Genomic DNA, 21,530 nt, shown 5'->3' with positions numbered 1-21,530 from the left:
ATGAGAGGCAGCAGGTGTTTTCAGTCAGAAAACACAGATAAACCACATTTGAAAATGCTGTCGTCATTTAGAGAAGAAGGCCTGTGGTGGAGGTAAAAAGACATTGTGTTTTACACTTCCTATCCACTCACAGTCACTTCCCTTTTAGTACCACACACACACACACACACACACACACACACACACACACACACACACACACACACACACACACACACACCTCTCCCTGCCAAGCTTCTTGCCCACTGTGATGAAGACATTGAAAACAAGAAAAGGGGGATGTTGTACCTCCAGCCCATTTGAGTTTGTGTAAGCGCATTCAGACTGGTATCTTATTTTTCCGCTGCTTAATTTCCCTTTCCTCCCTCCTAATGCACCCTACCCTCTTCTTCTGCTGCTTTTCCTCGCAGCCTCACGTACAGTATAATTGCATTTGCCGGTCCTGATTTCCATACTAAATATGCTTCCCCGCCTTCCATGGGAGGGCCGACTGCATCGCTCGACTCCATGCTGGTTATCGCTATACTACAGGCCCTCACGCCCTCATTGTTCAACCACCAGCATCATCATAATTAACCGAAATGTGTCTCGAGGCATACTGCTCTGCCAACTTTAGCAGCGTCAAAACAGCTCAGCACTATTTCTGTTACTCCTAAATGAAAAAAACAAAAACAAGAGACAATTAATTACTCCATTTGCGTACCAATTTGCGGATTATTTGCTCAATCATTTGTATAGTTTGTCTCGATTTGTTTCATTTATTAGCTTGTGTAGACATTGCCAATGCCCCCAATTTCCCAAACCCCCCTTCTTTCAATATGCTCCCTGTAGTCTCCGGATGTAATGAGCATCCACACAGCTGTAGCTAACTAATGAATTATAGCTGGGGTGTTTTAGCTGGTGGGCTCTGCTGTCTTCGGGGACTCTCTGAGATGCAGTCTTTGCTACACTTGCTGAGCTTCCATAATGTCCGTGTAGGCTAACATCTCAGACGGTGACATACAGTAGTCGTACCCTTCAGCTCATCTGAAGTACATTCTGTTATTAATAGCAACCCTTGTCCTCCTTTGCGTCCCGCTTTTCTCCAACCTTTCCCTGGAAGCACACATTCTTTTTACAGTGTCATAGCATATCATAACCTAACAGAGATACAGTAATTGCTTAGTCAGGCATCTGTCCTGGTAGGACCTGAAATGGAAAAGCTGCCATTGCTTGTTTTAAGCCATCACACAAATCCTCCCCTGAGGCATAGGATCTTCCTGTTGAGTAAACGCAGGGTAACAGCTTTTTTTTTCAACCCATTTGTCAACACAATGGGAAATCTCTGTTAATATACAATCATAGTTTGTAGATATTTAACAAAGATCTCTCTACTACAGTGTATGCAAGGTTAGAAAGTAAGGGATTACATGAAAGTGATCTTTATTCAGTTACAGTTTCCAAGAAGAATGTGGTAATTGCATTACAGTTGGTGAATGATTGTGATCGCAAAAGAGTTACAGTTGAATATCTTTTGAAAGTAAAGTACGATAATTGTAAAATCAAAATTGATATTTCTTTGCTTTTATAAAGCATGATTTTTGATATTAATGCTTTCCACAAGAAGAAAGAAGTCCCCGAAAAAAATCTTCGTCAGTCCGTGCAGCTCAGCCTGTCATCCTTTGCAGTATGATACTGGCATAGAAATCTCACAAAATGACATTAAACCATACATTTGATGCTGTTTGAAGAATTAAAGCTACAGCTTTTTCATGCTGGTCACTAGTATTCCACTGTAAAGTAAGCTGTTGCCAAATACAGTCATTGAATCTTCATATTCAAGACATCCCGATTGGGGGTTACAGTAACTAGTCCAATAGGAGTATTCTCAATACTAACATAGACTCCACCATTATCTCCACGATCAAGGTGTTGTTTTTGAATGCTTCTTTTAAAGAAAGTATCATTTGTGTCTCACTCAGTGGGTCATGGTAGCCTGCAGGCTGCAGTGTTTCAGCTCAAGTAAATCTGGACTCTCTGTGATAACAGGGAACTCTCATCCATCTTCCCCACAATGCTTCTCTCCTCCCCATGAAACGGTTCCACTCAACAGAGTTAGTAAGGCTATGGCTTTACCCCTGCAAGGCAAAAAAAACACTTCAATAACCCATTTGTTCAAGTTGTCTGAGACTTCACCTGCCCTTGTCTCAGTCCTCAATCTTACTGATTTTCACTTTCTTCTCAAAAATATATATGCCATGTATTGTATTACTTTCTCACTCTGATGGTGAATATTAATTTGGAGACCCTTTGGAGACCTGCATAGTAAAGTAAACAGCTGATTGAGGGAGAACCAAATATCTAAATGAACATGAATGATCATGAACATGAACATGAGATTTTCAAGTTTGTAGAGCCCCTGATTCTACAGATGCTTTCTTTATGTTCCTGATCACACTTTGGTGGGGAAAGTGATTCTAGGTTATTTATGCAAGTTACCCGAGTCTAAAATGAATGTTTTTCAGTGACAGCCTACTACAGGCATAATGAACAAAGAAGGTGAAAGTGGGTTTTCTTTGGCCCTATTAGAAAATTATTGCAAGACTCCTTTTATCACAGCAGGTTTCTTGGACTGTAATGGTGTAATTGCGCTAATTATCCCTATACCGACATATTTCTGGACCACTTTCAATCACCTTTTCCCATATAATTTCCTGATTAAAGTATAACTTATACTGACTGACCATATCATACTTATGAATTCATTATGTACAGGACTTAATAAATGTATAAATACATGCTTAAATCCCCTATAGGATGATTAGTCGCACCTTACTGAGGTTTCATCAAATTACGAAGTGAGGCATAAAGTTTCCAAGCTAGATGTTACAGTAGTTAATAAATTTTAATGAGATCAGGTCATCCATAGCAAATACCATGTTTATAAGCCAGCCATTTACATAAAATACGATGTCAAAACCACTGGGAAACGTCAGAAGTCATTCCAATAGATGTTACAATTATGAAAGAAATTACTCTGTGATATCCTGAGTGATAATTTTTTTAAAAGATATTTTTCTGCCTTTACTGATAGTACACAACAAAAATGCACCCGCAAGGGTCCATTTTTACATTCCCAGAGTTGAATTAACATTCAGAATTTTACACTGCACGGTAAAAAAAAAGAAGTCGCTCATATCTAAACCTGGCAGCCTGGCCAGCTTTCATCAGCCAGACTACTTGGAGTCTTGACTAATGACTGTGAGGAGTGAACCGCATTCACTATAGTTAAAGTAATTCATAAAGTCTGGTGAAATCAGCAGTTTGGTTCATCAGACACGCATTTTAACAGTGTTTTACGGTTTGACGCAGACCCATAACTCAGGTTCTGCAAAATTGCGTGGGCTTCCAGATCTGCTACCAATCTCCTGGTCATCCTCATTTTACACAGGAGTTTTATTGGACTTGCCACTTTCAGCAGCGGAGTGATCATTCAGCACTGCTCGATTGCCAATGAATTATTTTGACCATCTTCAACATAAAAAAAATAATTATATAAATATATATATATATATGTATATGAGACAAGCCTATATTTAACTGCAATATATACATTAACCACAATCTCTTCAACATGCATGTCTCGTACTGATCCATATTTTGTTCCTGAAATAGTAAAAATAAAAAATAAAAATTATCTGCAAAATTATCTGCAAATATATTTCATCTTTAAAGCAAAAGTTGCAGAGAACTGCACCTTCGCAGATCCAATACACTCCCTGTCAGTTCAGATGTAGAGGATCTCTGTGTAACAGTCATATCTACAGTACATTCAGCACATTATATCTACTTTTGTATTTTATTTCAAATATAGACTTAGTGCTGCTGTAAGACAGATACAGTGTCTCTTGTGCCATGTTGGATTTATATTCTTAGTTTTTAAATCGAAATATTTTACACATTTTATTTATCCAGTTTTATTTACTTCTATTGTTTTCCATCTTGTTGGGCTTCATTGTCACTTACTGTTTCTTCTACATCTGCATTTTTCGGTGTTCTATTAGTTTAATTCCTTAATGAGCTTTAAAATCACCAATGTCCTGATTTTTACTCCTTTTTCTGTTACAACTTTAAACTAAGATTTGGCTTGAAACCAATTGGGTGAACCAATATTAAACTGGCACTGAAATAATATATATATGGTTATATAATATATAATATAATATTTGGTTTAAATGAATTGCCAGTTGGCAGGTCTTAGAGTTGGTATTGTGTTTCCAAAAGACAAGAAGACTAATTTGTAATGTTTAGTTTACGCTCCTAATACCAGCTAGGTGCAATGGGAACAATGTTCATGGTGTATGCTGTATCTATTTTCCATCTCTTCATCTTATGTATTTCATTGTTTGTTTCAGATGAGCAGCAAGCGCTCCAGCAGTTTCCGACGGGCCATTGCCAATGGGCGGCGCACGCTGCAGCGGGAGATCCTGTTGGACGAGACGGGGTTGGGCGTGTACAAGCGATTTGTTCGCTACGTGGCCTATGAGATCCTGCCCTGTGAGACAGACCGGCGCTGGTACTTCCACCAGAACCGCCTGTGTCCCCCGCCCATCTTCATGGCCATCATCACAATTGTCCAGGTGAGAATTGCTCAAATTTCTGCAGGTCTTGAGATGAATAATTCAAACCCATGACACTGAATAGAGTCCAGACCCACTTTTAACCACTTGAGCACTAGCGTCCCCATTCTGGGCATTTGATAATAATAGGCTGACATTTGGTGAAAATAGACAAACATTCGGTGAAAATAACAGATCTACAAGCTCATAATGCTTTGTGAACAGCTATTGCGAAGAGTGTAGGCAGGGGATTCTTTTTCAAAAGAAAATCGGCCAGAAAAAAGCCTTCACAAACCTATCACTATTCTTTTGTTGAGTCTGGTAGATGCAGTAGCCCATTACACTGACCATAGATCATTCTATTGAGTATTTTGGCTGAGTCCCATGTGAAGGTTTTTCTCACTGCAGTTGAACACAGCACTTTATGCTCAGCCCGATATGGGCTGGTGCCCCTTTATATTGGATAGACTATACTGTTGGCTATGTGTTTCGGCTCAGACACACCGAAAATTGTTTAGGCCTTTTATTGTCTCCGCCAGGCCGAAAGGCATGGCGAGAGAGTATGTTTTACCCCCTGTCCGTCCGTGTGTCCGTGTGTCCGTGTGTCCGTTTGTGTGTCCGTCCGTCCATCTGTCTGTGAACAGCTAATCTCAGGCACCGTTGGCCCGGTCGCTGCGAAACTGTGCACACACACTCCCTGGATGCCAATTCAGAACCTCTGCCCCAAATATTTCACATGGGCCTGTTATAGCGCCACCAGGAGGCTGATATGTGCGAAACCCATTTTTTGTATTACTCCTACAGATTTTATCCAAACATCACACAAATCGGTACACAGTATCTCTATAGTCATGTGATCAAGACGGATCTGTCTGATTTTCCACATTCCATCCTGATTGGCCAAGGTTGGCTTCCAAAGTTTGCAGGATTGGTCCATTTTGAACAAAATGCCTCAAATCATGAACGCAGCTTGCGATTTCCGTGAAATTTCACACGCACATTCCCACTAGGCCGAGGAACAAATGCCACTTGAACGTTTTCAAATCAGCCTCATGGTGGCGCTATAAAAGGCCAATTAGCATTTTTAACTATAACTGCACCGATCTGCGTGAAACTTTGCACGCATACTCCCTAGAGGCCAAGGAAAAACATCTGCCCTGCATTTTTCACATTAGCCTTTTATAGCGCCACCAGGAGGCCGACTTATGTAAAACACATATTTTGAGATTAAGCTTTCATATTTTATCCAAATTTCACGCAAATCGGTACACATGATCTCTATAGTCATGTGATCAAGATGGGTCTATTTGATTTTTCATATTCCATCCTGATTGGCTAACATTGACATCTAAAGTTTGCAGGAGTGGCTCGTTTTGAACAAAATGCCGCAAATCATGAACGCAGCGTCCGATTGTGGTGGAACTTTGCACGCACATTCGCACTACGTTGAAGAACAAACGCCACCCTTTTCACATTGCCCTATTATAGCGCCACCAGGAGGCCGGTTCTTATTTTTTATATTACTCCTACATATTTTGTCCAAACATCATGCAAATCAGTACACATTATCTCTATAGTCAAGTGATCAAGATGGTTCCGTCCGATTTCTTATATTCCATCCTGATTGGCAAATTCTGAACATTGCTGGCCCACAATAACCTACCTGACCTGGCGGAGACCTGTGCTCCGAGGAGCACTTTTTCTAGTTTGTGTCTGTTTTGAGCTGGTGATGCAGTGGTTTTTAGGGATTAGTGGGCGTGTTTAATTCCTTTTCTCCAAAGCTGACGCTCTCATTGGACTGCTTAGATTCCTTCCAATGCAGAAAGTAAGATAATCAGGTCTGTGAGCTCACTGCTCTCTGTAATATTACCGTATATTTAATTGATCAATTGTTTTCATTTGGAGCCCACATGGGCTGGTGTTGAAATGACGGCTGTTTGGGGAGAGTGAACATAATGTACTCTTCATAGCTTCATTGTTTCTCCTGGATTCATCATAATTCTGCGGAACACAAAGTAACTGCTCTTAAAATGCCTCTAAGTGGCACTGAATGGTCTGTAATGACAATGAGGATATGTTAATGTGAGTTCACCATCATTTAAATTCATAGAAACGATGATTCATTGATCTATGAAGAAAAGGCTAATGGAATCGGAGCAGATGTGCATTTTCTTTCTGAGCAACGGCTGTTTTCAGTCCAATTATAATCAGCAAACACATTTGGCAAAATCAAACCGTATGTGGCTTTTTACAAAAGACAACATTTTCAATCTCTGCATTTCCTTCACAGGGGTTTGTAGTAAACACATTATGGGTATGACGGCAAGAACCTGACTTGAATATTGCGCTTGTTGTTTTTGTTCCTCCCTGGACACAGATCATTGTGTTCATGTGCTACGGGATCATGCTGAACAAGTGGGTTCTGCAGACGTACCAGCCCGACTTCATGAAGAGCCCCCTGGTCTACCACCCTGGTCACCGCGCCCAAGTGTGGCGCTTCTTCAGCTACATGTTCATGCATGTTGGGTAAGCTGCTTTTTAGTCACTCCCTCCATCCTCACCTCTGCTAGGATATTGTCACCATGCAGGGTTGCCAGATCTGCTTATTATAATTTCCCGTAAGATTTTATTTGAAAATAGCCGAACTACAAGCTCACAACGCGTCGCATCGCGACGCGTTGTGAGCTTGTAGATCTGCTATTTTCAAATAGCTGATGTATATGTTAAAGTGCTCATGTGGCCCATAGTTTCTTCTTTTGGGCTGGTTTTCCTAGACCTGGTTGCTTGTTTCTCCAGGCCAGACTTGCGGTTTGACACATGACCTTTGCTGTATGTCACCCCTTTTTTTCAAAAGAAAACCCCATAAAATAATGAATAAATACATCATGAAATGTTTTTCTCACCATGGTCATGTGTAACCCTTTCTGAACAGCCTGCTGGTCATATTTATGCCATCTATGTCACTTGCACTGTAGAATGCTCATGGTTACATTTGTGCATTCTCACAGTTAAATTAACTGTCAGACTTTTTCTGTGGACATACTGTAGTAAAATCGTGGGTGTTAATTTAATAATACAAATGGACACTCACAGTTAACCTCTCAAACACTATATAGGGGTCTATACAACAGTATTGGTACGCTCCTTTTTTCCCCTCAACACCAAATCTCTTCGCCGAAGATAGCAAATCTACAAGCTCATTCTGAGCTTGTACAGGTAGATTGGCTAATTTTAGCCAAATGTTTGCCCCAGAATAGAGACGCAAGGGTTAATGTGGTTGAACTAACACTCAGGGTTTTACTATGCATGATTATGGAGCAGCTGTCACCAAATGACACAAGGATGGATCGAATTAATGCATGGCAGCGGTAGACCATCACTGCGGATGGCGGCTTATCGTTTCTGTCGGGCAGAAACCTCATATCTCCACTTTTGTGTTTTTTCATAAATGAATTCTCTACTTCTCCATACTACAGTGTCACACAAAAGTAGCAAAAATAGCCTACCGGTATCTACAAGCTCACACACGCGTCGTGATGCAACACCTTGTGAGCTTGTAGATCGACTATTTTTGTATTCTTATTTTGACATTTTTGTAAGTCAAAGTGGTTAAGTGTGTCTGGGTTTTATAAATATTGAACCAATTAAAAATTACTAACAAGAGCTTTTGTTGTGACTAAATAATAACTCCATTGAATCCATTGGACACAACACAGACATTGTTCAATTTTCTGAAAAGTAACAGTTGTGGACATACAAGGTTTCCACCCAACGGTGACGTTATGAAACATGAAAGGCTGCAAAGACTGAAGCTGAATCCACCATCCTTCCGTTTGTGCCCTCCTCCTCTCATTTTGATTCTTCCACTTCAGTTTGGAGCAGCTGGGGTTCAACGCTCTACTCCAGCTGATGATTGGCGTTCCATTGGAGATGGTCCACGGTATCTTACGAATAAGTCTGCTCTACATGGCAGGAGTAGTGGCTGGTGAGTATCAGTGACCAGAGCCTATGTATTCCTTAATATGGCTGGGCAATATATCGACTTAATATCGACTGGACTAGATATCCCCTGGGAACGTAATGAGTGATAATAAAAAGTGTAATAATTGTTGTTTTTTCCTAGTTTTAATCACTTAAGCCTTATTTTATACTTTTAAGATTGTCAAATTAGCTGAGCTACAAGCTCTGTTCTTGTAGATCTGCTATTTTTGACAAATGTTGAACAGTTAAAATGAAAATGTATGTTATCATCACAATACTATGTTATTGTCACAATATCGATATCGAGGTATTTGGTCACAAATATTGTGATATTTGATTTTGTCCATATTGCCCAGCCCTAATCCAGAAGATCATTTTTGTCTCATTAGTTGTCACATAGTGTTTTTTTGCCACGTGCTTACATTACAGCTGTCACATTGTGGATAAAATCATAGTAATAATAAGCTTCAAAAGCCATAAAGTGAAATTAGCATATAGTGTATCTATTTGTAACAAGAATGCAATACAATAAAATACAAAAGCACCTATAAGACTGTAGATTGTTAGGCTATAAACCTGTACTTAGTTCAGTGTGTGTATGTTTGTTAATTTCAAGCAAAATATAAGCGCTGGCATATTTAGAATTTGTGTTTTTCTATTTTGGGTTTATAACAGTGTTAGAACAGCATTTTGGTAAGTTATTTAAAATTTTCCAGGTATAGTAGAAAATTCAACAAACAAAAGAACAAATACAAGAAAGACACATACACAGACAGGAAAATAAAGAAAGACAAATAAACATTGAAGTTGTGTCGAGGTGGGGGTTATTATATCACAACATGAGCATCCGCAGATCAACCGTCAGGCTTCAATGTTAATCCACTGTGATCAACACAATTATCCAGTGACACAGTGTTATGCGCTGACTGTCAACTGTTGTGACCTCTCCTCTCTGTAGGCTTTGAGCAGCTGATTGTTCAGGGACAGTTCGTTTACTTTTCTGGCAGGGTAGAGGGGTGGGAAGGGGTTTCCTTTATATTCGACCACCGCCATCTTGGCTCTGTCCAGGTTCTCCCTTCTGGGAAGCTGTGCCAATCGGGTGAAACCATTTGGCTGGGTCTCAGACCTGGGTGCAAGGACCTTGAAGAGCTTTGGGACAAGATCCTTCTCCGTGAGCCAGAAGCTTGCCATTTTCATGGCCTTCTGATCTGTATCTCCTTTTTTGGCATAGTCAATCAGCTTTTCTGCATAGAACTGAACCTCATCTGCCCGAGCATAGGTGGTCTCTATCCTCTCATGGCGGACCAGGCCGGTCAGGAGGTTCCTCAGCATGTTGATCCTGGACTCAGGGCCCAGGCCCATCAGCCTGTGCTCCCGGCCATGGGAGATCAACGGCTGACATGTCAGCCGCATCTTTCCAGATAGAGTATTATCGGCTTTGCTTTGCTTGCTTGCTTTGACTTTGGTCAACTATAACAGCATTTTCTTGGATTTTGTTAGTTATGTAATTTATCAACTCTGAACCTGTGACGTCACACTCATGTCACTACGTTGTCACGCTCATATCACTATGACTCAGCCATAACCATATGTCTTACCTCAATGGTGTCGTTATGGCATCAGGCACAAACAAATAAGTCATCTCCATACATGGGCACAAAAGGGGGCATGCCCATATACAGTATGGGCATATACTGATGACATCAGCAATCTCCATATATGGCCTTAAAAGGGACAATGACTGACAGATACAGAGATCTCCATATATGGGCATATTGGTAGGATCGGCGGTGCAATGAAGAACTCTAGATGTGAGAGCTGTGTAGCGGCCCGAACCTGAGTCTAGTTGATAAAATGTGTTGTTTTTCGTGTGACATAAAATAGCAGCACAGCCTCCAAAAAAAATAAAAAATAAAAATGTACTTTTGACATCCTATGGCTATTGCATTCCCATGTACTTGTCAAAAGCAATAGATACACATAAAAAAATAGCAGCACAGCCTTCAGTTCCTGTCAAAGGGAAATGGAGGTCTGGTGGGCCTGAATTTGCGCAAAAGCTGAAATAATTTGGATAGGCATGACACATCTAAGCGGCACGGTCAAATAAAAAAGACAGACAATCAAGTCAAATCCTCTTGGTTGACTCAAAAACTCAAAAAGTGTTCAGAGACGTCGCAGTGTCACTTTTGATAACAAACATTAACTTTCATCCTTCCAAGGCAGATTGAGCATTAGGACCTTTTAAATCCACAGTGATTATGGCGTATAGTGTTTAACTGGGAAATGCACAGCTCAAGAATCCAGGATATATATTGTACAATCCTGCTTCCCTTTCATCTATACTGTTCACTATTTTTGTCTTGAGCCTCATAAATCACTCGATGACTATTATTTGATTACTGTCAAGAGCAACAGTCTAATTCACATTGACTGATATTCATTCATATTCAGTAACTTGATTTTTACCCATTTCTTTCTGTATGTCTGAAATGACTGGGCTTCTCCTCTGCTGATAAACCCAAATCCGTTATATCACTCTGTGCAAAAAAAAGAATAATCCTTATTGAACGCGCGCACACACACACACACACACACACACACACACACACACACACACACACACACACACACACACACACACACACACACACACACACACACACACACACAGTCACACACAGTCACACAGTCACACACACACACACACACACACACACACACACACACAGTCACACACACACACACACACACACACACACACACACACACACACACACACACACACACACACACACAGTACTTTACGCTCATGAATTATTGGAGCTTTGATTTATTTTTGTGGTGATGACAGACAGGGAGAGAGGGTGAAGAAAGAGTGAGAAAGGGAGTTAGGAGAGTTAAAGTAGCAGAGTAATGCAGGCTTCCTCTCTGGGGAATTGGCTTAAACACAGTTTCAGATGCTGCTCATTCTGTAGATTTATGTTGCATTCTGATGGAAGGGGTGAAAAGAAAACATTGACTGCGTTTATACAAGTCTGTTAGATTGGAGTCATCGGAATGAAAATTGTAAATTATATTGGATTATTTTTATTTGTAACACACTATTTTGAAGTTGAATTAAATACTTTAGTTGCTAAGTTTTATAAAAGACTGGTAAACCAAATTGAAGGACAACTTATTTTGTGCCGGAAGAAGCAAGCTAGCTTAATGACTTAAATCCTATAAACTTTGTTGACCTCGGTCCTCCAGGGGTCTATACTTGGTCCCGTTCTTTTTCCCCTCTACACCAAATCTCTTTAAAAAAGCCAATCTGCAATCCACAACGCGTCATACTGCGATGCGTTGTGAGCTTGTAGATCTGCTATTTTCACCGTACCCTCACACCTACGTTGCACCGCCGATCCGGCATTTTTGAAAAAGGAAAATGCTTTCACGTTTAGAAAATGTACAATATTTGCCTCTTCCTCCTCCACATTTATATAGAATGCATGCCTATAAGCACAAAGTCAATGCATCAATCAATTCACTTAAACAATAAAATAAATAATGTAGGCCGCCCATGAGTGTGGATTACATTTGAAACTTGACCTTGACCACAAAAATATATTTTTTTGTGATCAAACTATTCATCAGAACTCAAATATGAGTATGTTTAGAAAAGGTCATTTACATGAGGTATAATAATACGACCTGGTGGCTGTGATCACACCTGACATTGGATTTGTTTCCCCCCGGAATAAGGTCGCATTCAGGACAGTCTTCTTCCAACCTCTGAAATTCCAGTCAAGTTTAGTCAAGGAGACAGACTGAGATGAGAAAGCCTAAGATGAGAAGACTAGAGAAGAGAGGGCAAGAGAGAGAGCGAGAGAGATGAAAGTGAAGAAACAGAGCAGAAGCTAAGGTAAATCACTTGGTGCCAGAGGCTTGATCCAGTCGGTGGCTCTGTGCGCTCTGTGACTTTGGCCTTCCAGGCTCGGTGTAAAGATAGTTAACATTCACAGTGATGTGATTGTCCCGTGGTAAATTTGTGAAGGGTTGGCAAGGACAAGGCACTTTTATGACTTAGAGTTGTCGAGTTGTCTTTGTGTCGCCTTTGCCAGCTGAATACCAATTATTCTCAGTGCCCTTTTTTGTTCAGTAGGCCCTCTGGTGGTCTTTTTGCCATTTAGGGCTGCAAATTATCGATTAATTCATTAATTGATAGTTGATAACCTTATCGATGGATTAATTGATAAGCAGCTTTTTTTAGGATCAAAAGGAAAATTCTTGTCCGAAACCGAAAATGAGTGCAGAAACATAATTGCCTTGATGTACCGGTATATAACATTAACGTGCATCAACGAGCATCAGCTGGACACAGACACACACACCTCCCCTCTACAGGGCTCTATGGAGTCTGTCTCAAAAGCCCTTGAATATGATGGAATATGATTAAGGATTACTCACATTTGATATCACACACACCATACACGTAACTTCCACTAGCCCAAATTTTTTTTTTCTTCAATTAATCGATACATTTAATCGAGTAAATTCTTAACAGCAATTAATCGATTCTAGATTAATTGTTAACATCCCTAGTGCCATTACATACTGTAGTGTGTGAGGTCTGTTTTGTGTCTTTTTAAGTACTACTAGTCGTAGGACCCATTTTGCGCAAAATAATGCTAGAATTGTTTAAAGAGCACTGCCCCATGTCTCTGTAAGCCCCACTGATGTTCTCCCTTGGTGCTCGGCTATGAGAGAGTGTGCATCGAGGAGGCAGAGTGACCTTTGTGCGGCGCACGTGATTATGGTAATCCCCGCTCCCCACCCCTTAGTCTTCCTACACTGGACCCAGACTGAGGGGCCTGCTCACTGCCAACCTCATTCCCATGCTCTCTTTCCCTACAACCAAACCCCTGTGGCCAGACCTGTAACCATGCCTAAGATAACCAATGTCTGTAATATAATAAAATCTTAGTGAAGGCTTTTTAGTTCGAGACCTCTCTGGGACCCAAACTAATGAAAATAGCTGATATGCTATTTTCACTACTTCTTAAAAAGATTTTTTTGGGGGGGGAATTCATGAAATTCTTTTGAAAAATGTCTTTTCAAATTTGTTTTTACTCACAACCCCAAAATGGGTCCCGAGTGTTTTGCCCAGGCATCACAGAATAGCAATTTTGTGAGTCCATTGTCCTGTTTGTTAGAGTTGGTACAGAGGCTATTTTCTTAGGCCCATTCTAAATGGCCCATTTAGCTTCATTGATTCTACTGGTTTATTACACCGCACGCACGCACGCACGCACGCACGCACGCACGCACGCACGCACGCACGCACGCACGCACGCACGCACGCACGCACGCACGCACGCACGCATGTGCGCGCGCGCACCACTCTCTCTCCCTCCCTCCCCATTAGCCATCACACTGAGTGGCTTTAATAACCTTGAGCATACTGTGGGAAGTGATTTGCTGCTCTTTTTGTCTCTGGAATTTGTGAAGATCTTGAGTACTTTTCATTCAAGGTCAGCTATTGTGCTTTCTTTCGTTCACCGAGTTGCAGCCGTGTCTGAAGGCTGCTTCTTGGCCGTGACAAGAATTCACTCTGATTTGATTTTGGACATCTTCAATGACTACTTTCTCATGCGCTTGAGATGAAAACAGTGATGCGGTATAAACACAGACAGCTCAGACGTGACCTGAACATCCTAGTTTTGCGACTCGCCTCTCTTCTTTTCCCCTGTATTAAAGCAGGTGTGCACACGCATAGTGCACCTTATCACTCACTCAGGCACGCCTACACACACAGCACAGGTCTGACATAATTATACCAGGCCCTTGATGCTGGGCACTGTGTTGAGTGGTCGCCTCTCAACAGTTCTGTGGCTGGGCCTAGCTGCGGTACACTATTGATTCCCCAGTGCTCTGGGGAAGCACAAATATTATCATATCTTTTCCCCGCGCAGCAGATTTGGACGGAGGGTCGTGATGGAATAAACCAAATCAATCTCTGAGGAGACCAAGGGCAAAGAGTCTTTGGACCGGCTGTTTTAGCACACTGTGAAATTGATGCATATTATCCGTCCCTCCAGGGTACAGCGGTGACACTGGACGGACGGTGCCCCTGTACGGATGTTTTTAGCTGAGTGGCATGTCGAGCGGCAGAGGAGATCCTTCTCAGTCTTACGTCTGAAGGGTGTGTTTTGACTCCGGCCGCTTGTTCAGTCCGCTCGTGTTTCGCTAACGATTTGTTTTGACTGCAGCACAGATGCACAGATGCATTGTGCGTGTGGCTATGATCTACAGGGGGGTATGCTGACTGCTAAGAGCTCCGCTTCAGCCTGATATTTGTGGACAGGGGATAAGTTAAAGGCCCTCAGACTCAGCGGTTATCAACCCCAACCTCACCCTCTGCACACACACACACACACACACTATACAGACACACACTCTCTAGACCAGGGCAGAGAGAAATGGATGAAGATTAGATTAGAGGTGATTGCAAAACCTGCTGTTCCCCTTGAAGGAAATCTCAATGAGGCAGAGAATGTTTCACTTTCTCTCTCCGTCTGACGCCAAAGGGGTCCAGCTTGCAGCTGGCGTCCATCTCCATCCCAGGTGGTTCATATTTTTAATAGAGCTACCCTGGACTGATGGTCCTATTATGGTTCAAATGGACCTCTTTCTTTTCTACCAGACTGCAGAACAGACAAAAGCGCACGTGACACATGGCTGAGCTCCAGTTGTGTCACCCTGTCTGTCCTCCACCACCCACCCTGACACACACACCATGACAGCCTGTCCAGGATGCTCGTAATTGTTTGCATTTCAATCCAGTCACCTCTAAACTGAATATGTTGGCATAACTAAACTGCCAAAGTCCTCTGCTTACCCCATAGACTTCCCTGCACAACGAACAATAACAGTGCCTTCAGCGTGACGGTACAACTGTAATTCATGTTTGTGATTTCTACATTGTGCTAAATGTGACTCGACTTTAGATGGAGAGCGTGCAAATGTGTTTCTCCCAGCGAGGTTTCGCCGCTTCATCTCTCAGCCTTGTGGTCGGCAGCAAATGTATCGGGGGGTGTCAGTTTTGGTTCAATAAAGGTCCTCACAGACCACAGAGCAGGTCCTCCCACTGTGGGTAATGGCTAAACATCGAACAACCATGTCGTATGACAGGATAAATGAGGCTTTAAAAAACTAATTTATCCTGAAAAAAAGAACAAAATGTTTTCATGCTGCCCTCGCTGCGTAAAATCCTTTTCCTCCTTCCCTCAGACTCCAGCTCTCTCTTTCTTTCTCGGTCTCAGCTCACTTTCACCCATGCCAACACCCCATACACTTTCTCTTTCCGTCACACTCTTTCCATCACTCTGTCCCTCTCTTCTTATTTGTACTTGGCAAATAAATCTGATCGGGCATTTCCTCCGTTTATTAGCCAGTAGAGGCAGCCCCTGTGAGTGGACGAGTGCTGACTGCAGCACTTCTGAACGCCAGGGCCTGAAGATTAAATGCCTGGGGGATAGATCAGTCTGAGGCGAACGTGTACAAATAGAGCAACCTGAACGTAAAATGAAACAAAACTGGTATTGGTAAGTAGAAATATCCGTCACTGACAAAGCCCCAGAAAGGAGAATTTGTAAGCCACTGATTTGCTTTTCATGAGCTGAAACCTACCAGCTTTTCTTTATTCTTCCCATTCTTTTTCTTTTTTTTTAACTGTCAGTTTCAAAGGGTTCATGCTAATGGAATGAAGTCGTTATTGGACAGGAGAACCCGAAAGCAAGCTCAAGTCCGTTCCTTGTTGTGAAACATGACAAAATAAGTTGGCCTATATTGTAAAGTGTAAAAAAAATAGACTTGTAAGGGTCAAATATGGGGGTTAATTTAACTCTCAGAATAAAAAGAACACTGGGGGTGACTTTTTTTGTGGCTCGGTTCAGGGATAAAACGTACGTTGTGGGATGCTACAATTGTGTCTTAGTTAAGTAGAAGCAGCTCTGGGAGGTCCTAACTGACAAGAGAACTGCCTAGTAACTACCACCAAAGGACTAAGGCTATCAAACCCCAGAAGGAATTAAAACACTGTGTTAATCGCCAGATTTCCTTGCACTGACTACTGCCTGAATCTGAATCACATGAATAAATCACTGCTCATTGTCCTTGCAGTGTCCCTTCTCCGTTCTCCTATTGACTGAACGATCAAGAAATGCAGCTCGGTGCATGTTAATGTCTCTGGGCCTATCCAGTAAGCTCCTGCAGCCATCGTCTTTGACGCTTTAAGATTGCAGTAGGTGGCAAGTGGTTCTGGGTGTGTCATGTTTAATTTCATTTCGGATGTTTTCTCAAGATTGCATCACCTGTCCCATCTGCTGTTGTGACACGGGCACATCATTCCTATTCCAATGGAAGTTTATTCTTGCTAGATTGCTGGACTAAGTATGATGAAACACAATAGATGGTGAAGCAAAAATGAATCATGGACAATATATCGCATTTGTATTAGTTTCCATATGATATTGTTACTTAGAGTATCAAGATGACTTATTACTGCAACTCTAACAATATCATCAGCTATCTTCCCAAGTACAGAATTATTCATATAGCAAACTCTCTCAAAACATGTAGACATCAGATTAGTTGCTCCTTGAACCACAGCCAGTGAGATTTGAGCAGAGGCATGATTTGTCATATTTTGTCAGGATTAGAGGTTTTTTATTTTTTTCTGTAGCATTTCCTCTGCTCTGCTGAAACTGCTGGTTGCAGCCACTGCACCTGAGTGGCTACAGACAAATGTTGTATAGTGCATATTTATTGTCCTGGGATCCCCTCACCCTACTGTAGCTACCGGCAGCTGAAAAGTGCAAAGCTGACCCATTGCTTGGGGGTTGCCTCTGGAAATGCAGGTGTTGTGGTGGATTTTCCATTGCTTAGAGGTTGGCTCTGGAAACACGGGTGTCGTGCTGGGCATTCATTTGATAGATAGACAGAATCCACTGTGGTTACATAATGAATTATAGGCGATGGGACCATTGGGTGAGCTGTTGAGCCATACTCTCTCATACTGTGCAAATCATCATAATAATTTATAATGATACATGACGTACAAAAGGTACGTAAAGGGATTTCGACGAAGTTGGTGATGACTCCAGAATTTGAATGATAAACAACACGCAACGTGCTAGCTCCTTGCATAAATAAATGAATCGTAAAACCTCAAGTCTCCTCTCCTGCTGAGCGAGATGTCCCTAAATCTCAAATCCCCCACATAAGCAGGCGAGCACAGATGACAGGTTTTGTATAATATTCATAATATATTCTGCACAGCGTTCACCAAAGCAGAGCGTGGCAGGAGAAGCAGTTTGAGGCCTTCCCATGGAACACTTCCCTTCTTCTCAGCCCTGGGTTCTGTATTGTCCCTCACTTACAAATATGGGCCTGATTTGTACTTGGTTGCACGCCTTGTCATGCACTGAAAAAAGCCGCTCTACAAGCTTGTGTGTGTCACTGGCGTGTAACTTAAGTATGAATCAGGCTTAACAATGACGGCAGGATCAAGGCGGCTTTCCATTGTGCTATTGTGATTATTTGGCAGTCACCTACAACTCCATGTTTTGTTTTGTTTTGTTTTGATTTCATGGCATTTACAAATGAACCTATTTCTTGTTGGGATTTATCAAGAGATGTACCCGAGTTGCTTCCATGATTACCTCAGACTGTCTGAGACTGTCAGACTGCATGATGTATTGTGAAGTGGTGAAGGACATAGGAAGGAGACTATGAGGACATCTGTATCTCTGCATGCTGCATTGAAGTAATAATTGAATTGCAAAACGCCCTACGTTTGTGAAGACCCAGAGGAGAATAAAAGAGAACTGCAGTTGTTCCAATTCAGTTTATCCTTTGCCTTGAAGAGATCAGAGAGCACATGTGCCGCAGCACTGTGTAATTGCAATTTCTTTATTATCTTTACAAATCGTGAGATGCACCATCTACTTCATCAACCTTCAGATGCCCCATAAATCCATGTGAAGTAGGCCCGTAAGTGTCAGGCGATGGGAGATGAATGACTCAGGAACACATTGAGCTCTGAACTGAACTCTGATTATTTGACTGTCTTATCTGTCTTATCTGTCCATCTTATCTGTCTGTCTTATCTGTCTATCTTAACTGTCATGTCGTCGTGATCATCACCATCGCCACCAACAGGCTGACGAGGCACGTTTTAAGAGAAGCTGTTTATTCTTTATGCACCCCCTCTAACACACACACACACACACACACACACACACACACAGGCACCAAATATTAATGTTAACAACGTGCATTATAGATCTGAGATCACAACTTCGACAAACCCCCACCGCGATTAAACCACGGCTGTTTTGTTTTATCAGGCCTCCCTGCTTCCCTTATCAGCTCATTTGCATAATTAACAGTGGCTGACTCCGTGTCCTCATGAGCAACTGCTGCTGCGGTCGCTCTAACTCGGAATTATGTCCCACTTATTACAAGCGAGTGTCACTTTAAAAGCCTCACTCACGCCATGCACCATCGGCACGGGGTAAGTGAGGGGTGCAGTCGACTGCATTCGGGGTGTTTGTCTTTAACAGCACATCGGCAAACTGCACTACAAGATACTGGACAAAAACCTCCCTGTCCCCTGGCTGTATGTTCAGTACTGTATGTGTTATCTCTTAGCTTTGACACAACCTGAACTTCCACCACTGCACTGCACTCAACCTACAATTACATTTAAAAAAAAAAGAAGACATTTGGCTTCGTGCCATGCCATACATATCCCTGATTAGACTTTTCTCATGAATACCAGAAGAGGCGTTCCCTTGTGAACAGGAAAGGCTCAAATTAAACTCAAGTGAGGAGGTGGGAGGGGGGAGAGTACCGGGGTGGTCTTTGCTGCAATTCTTTTTTTTGTCCACATATGTCATCTCTCTGTCGCCTTTTTTCTTTTCTCTTCTGAAGAATCCTGAAGGAAAATAGAATTGATTCCATCTTACTTTCTAATGAGTCATCCTCAATTTTGTTGGACTGTTTATACAAGAATAAGCCCACTGAGTTTAATAAAGAGGACAGTGTCAAGCAGCGGGGAGTAGAACGCGTGTGCTTTTTGTGAACATGTGTGTGCCTGCCTCTGTGTGCACGTGCGTGTGTGTTGTCTGCCCGCTGAAGAAGGTTTGTGTATACACACATGTGCTGGTGCATACATTCGTCTGCCTGTGTTTATTGTGTTGTAGATGTAAAAAGAGGTTATGTGAAGGTCAGCTGATGCAGCAGTAGTGGTGTTCAGACAGGCGGGGTGTTTTCACACAGCTTTTCGGGAATGCTGGGAGGAAGGTGACTTGAACTGCTGTGTGATGGGTAATCTAACCGTATCCTCTCTCTCTCCCCCCCCCTCTCTCTCTTTCTTTCCCGCTGTGCTCCACTCTCTAAACATTCTCTCTCTCCCTTCACTCTCACTGGCTCCCTCCCTCTGTTCTCCTTTCCCTCTGCATTGCATCCCCCCCTCTTGGAAATATACATCCACACCTTCCCTCTCGCTTCTGTCTTGTATACATACATCTCTCTCTCTCTTCCTCTCTCTCTCTGTTTCTCTGTTTGTTTGCAGGTTCATTGACAGTGTCCATCACAGACATGCGTGCTCCGGTGGTGGGGGGCTCAGGGGGGGTCTACGCTCTGTGCTCGGCGCATCTGGCCAACGTCGTCATGGTAACTGCCATCATCACCACCTTCCATTGTTAATGTCTGATAACGGTATCAATGGGGAGTTGAAATGTCAGTGCTGCCCGCTTGGAGAGAGAGCGAGAGTGCTTCTCGGCACACCGTCACAGCTGGATAGATTCACAAGCTGGATCTTTGTGTTTTGTGTTGCGAGAGAATGCAGATTTATTTTTAACCTTTTTGTTTTCATGGCTAAGTGGTTAAAGCTTTAACCGCTTAAACCCTATAACCCTCCTTTATTCCCTCTACACCAAATCTCTTTGACAAAAATAATGCAACGTGTTGTAGATCTGCTATTTTCAGAATAGGCACACTTGGGTTTATGTGGTTAATGGAAGCACTCTGACAGGTTCATATCAATGCAATGAGATAAGGACTTTTATCGAAGTCTCAGACAACTTGAACAAATGGGTTTTTGAAGTGTTTTTTACCTTGCAGGGGTAAAGCCTTAGCCTTACTAAACAAGCATTGTTTTGGGGAGAGTAGCACTATGAATATTCCATTTCGTTTTATCAACCAAATGGAGGGGGTCCTCACTCAAGTGGCCCTGATGAGTAGCACGCGAGGAAGACTTAAATCCAATATTTGATATTGCTAACTCATTTAATTTACACAGAGGTCTTGTAATCTGTATTGATCAACCTCTTTTAAATCAGCACTTAATTCTTCAGTGGAGTCTCTCTCTTAATTATTTATGGAGGTGTCCAATTGTTTTCCCTTTGAACATTTAACGTGTACAATCATTCCCTTGAGTGCCTGCTCTATATCTACACGTATATCATCACTGTCGGGGGGGGGGGGAATCCAAAGCCGTCACTTTTCAGGAAATGGAAAAAATAACAATTGTGTTCCAATGGATCCAGTGTAGTTATTATTTAGTTAATACTTTTCATTGGTTTAATATTTATAAACCCCACAGGCACTCTTCAGAAATAGAACCAATAGTAGATAGCCAACAATGTGTCGCGATGCAGTGCATAGTGAGCTTGTAGATTGACTATGCTACCTACCTAAAGTAGGGCTTTAATTTACATTTAAATATGGAGATACAAGGTGTCTCCCCGACAGCAACGATATGCGTGCGCATATCTCTCTCTCACACACTCACACTCTCACACACACACACACACACACACGCACACGCACACGCACACGCACACACACACACACACACACAGACAGACAGACAGACACAGATAGAGGCTTGTGTTAAATGTCCTC

General features: G+C 42.1%; 2 protein-coding genes across 2 annotated transcripts in view; one reads left to right on the top strand and one right to left on the bottom strand.

Moving 5' to 3' along the window:
• The window catches only part of rhbdl1 (rhomboid, veinlet-like 1), a 52,171-nt gene that overhangs the window by 25,461 nt on the left and 5,180 nt on the right, over nucleotides 1-21,530 (top strand). Inside the window, exons 3-6 of the mRNA XM_080456110.1 lie at nucleotides 4,395-4,619; nucleotides 6,976-7,124; nucleotides 8,471-8,583; nucleotides 20,197-20,297. Of these exons, the coding sequence (XP_080312236.1) occupies nucleotides 4,395-4,619; nucleotides 6,976-7,124; nucleotides 8,471-8,583; nucleotides 20,197-20,297 (588 nt within the window). The remainder of the gene's footprint in view (nucleotides 1-4,394; nucleotides 4,620-6,975; nucleotides 7,125-8,470; nucleotides 8,584-20,196; nucleotides 20,298-21,530) is intronic.
• On the bottom strand, nucleotides 9,495-10,040 carry LOC308104201 (large ribosomal subunit protein bL17m-like; the record flags this gene model as incomplete). Its single annotated transcript, XM_080454550.1, has 1 exon — nucleotides 9,495-10,040. The coding sequence occupies exon 1, from the start codon at nucleotides 9,990-9,992 to the stop codon at nucleotides 9,495-9,497; it is 498 nt and encodes a 165-aa protein (XP_080310676.1). The 5' UTR covers nucleotides 9,993-10,040.

The sequence above is a fragment of the Gymnoscopelus braueri genome, assembly GCF_963280865.1.
Source record: "Gymnoscopelus braueri genome assembly, chromosome: 17".
Taxonomy (NCBI): domain Eukaryota; kingdom Metazoa; phylum Chordata; class Actinopteri; order Myctophiformes; family Myctophidae; genus Gymnoscopelus; species Gymnoscopelus braueri.
Note: the sequence above shows the minus strand (reverse complement) of the source record. Positions and strands in the feature narration are given on the sequence as shown.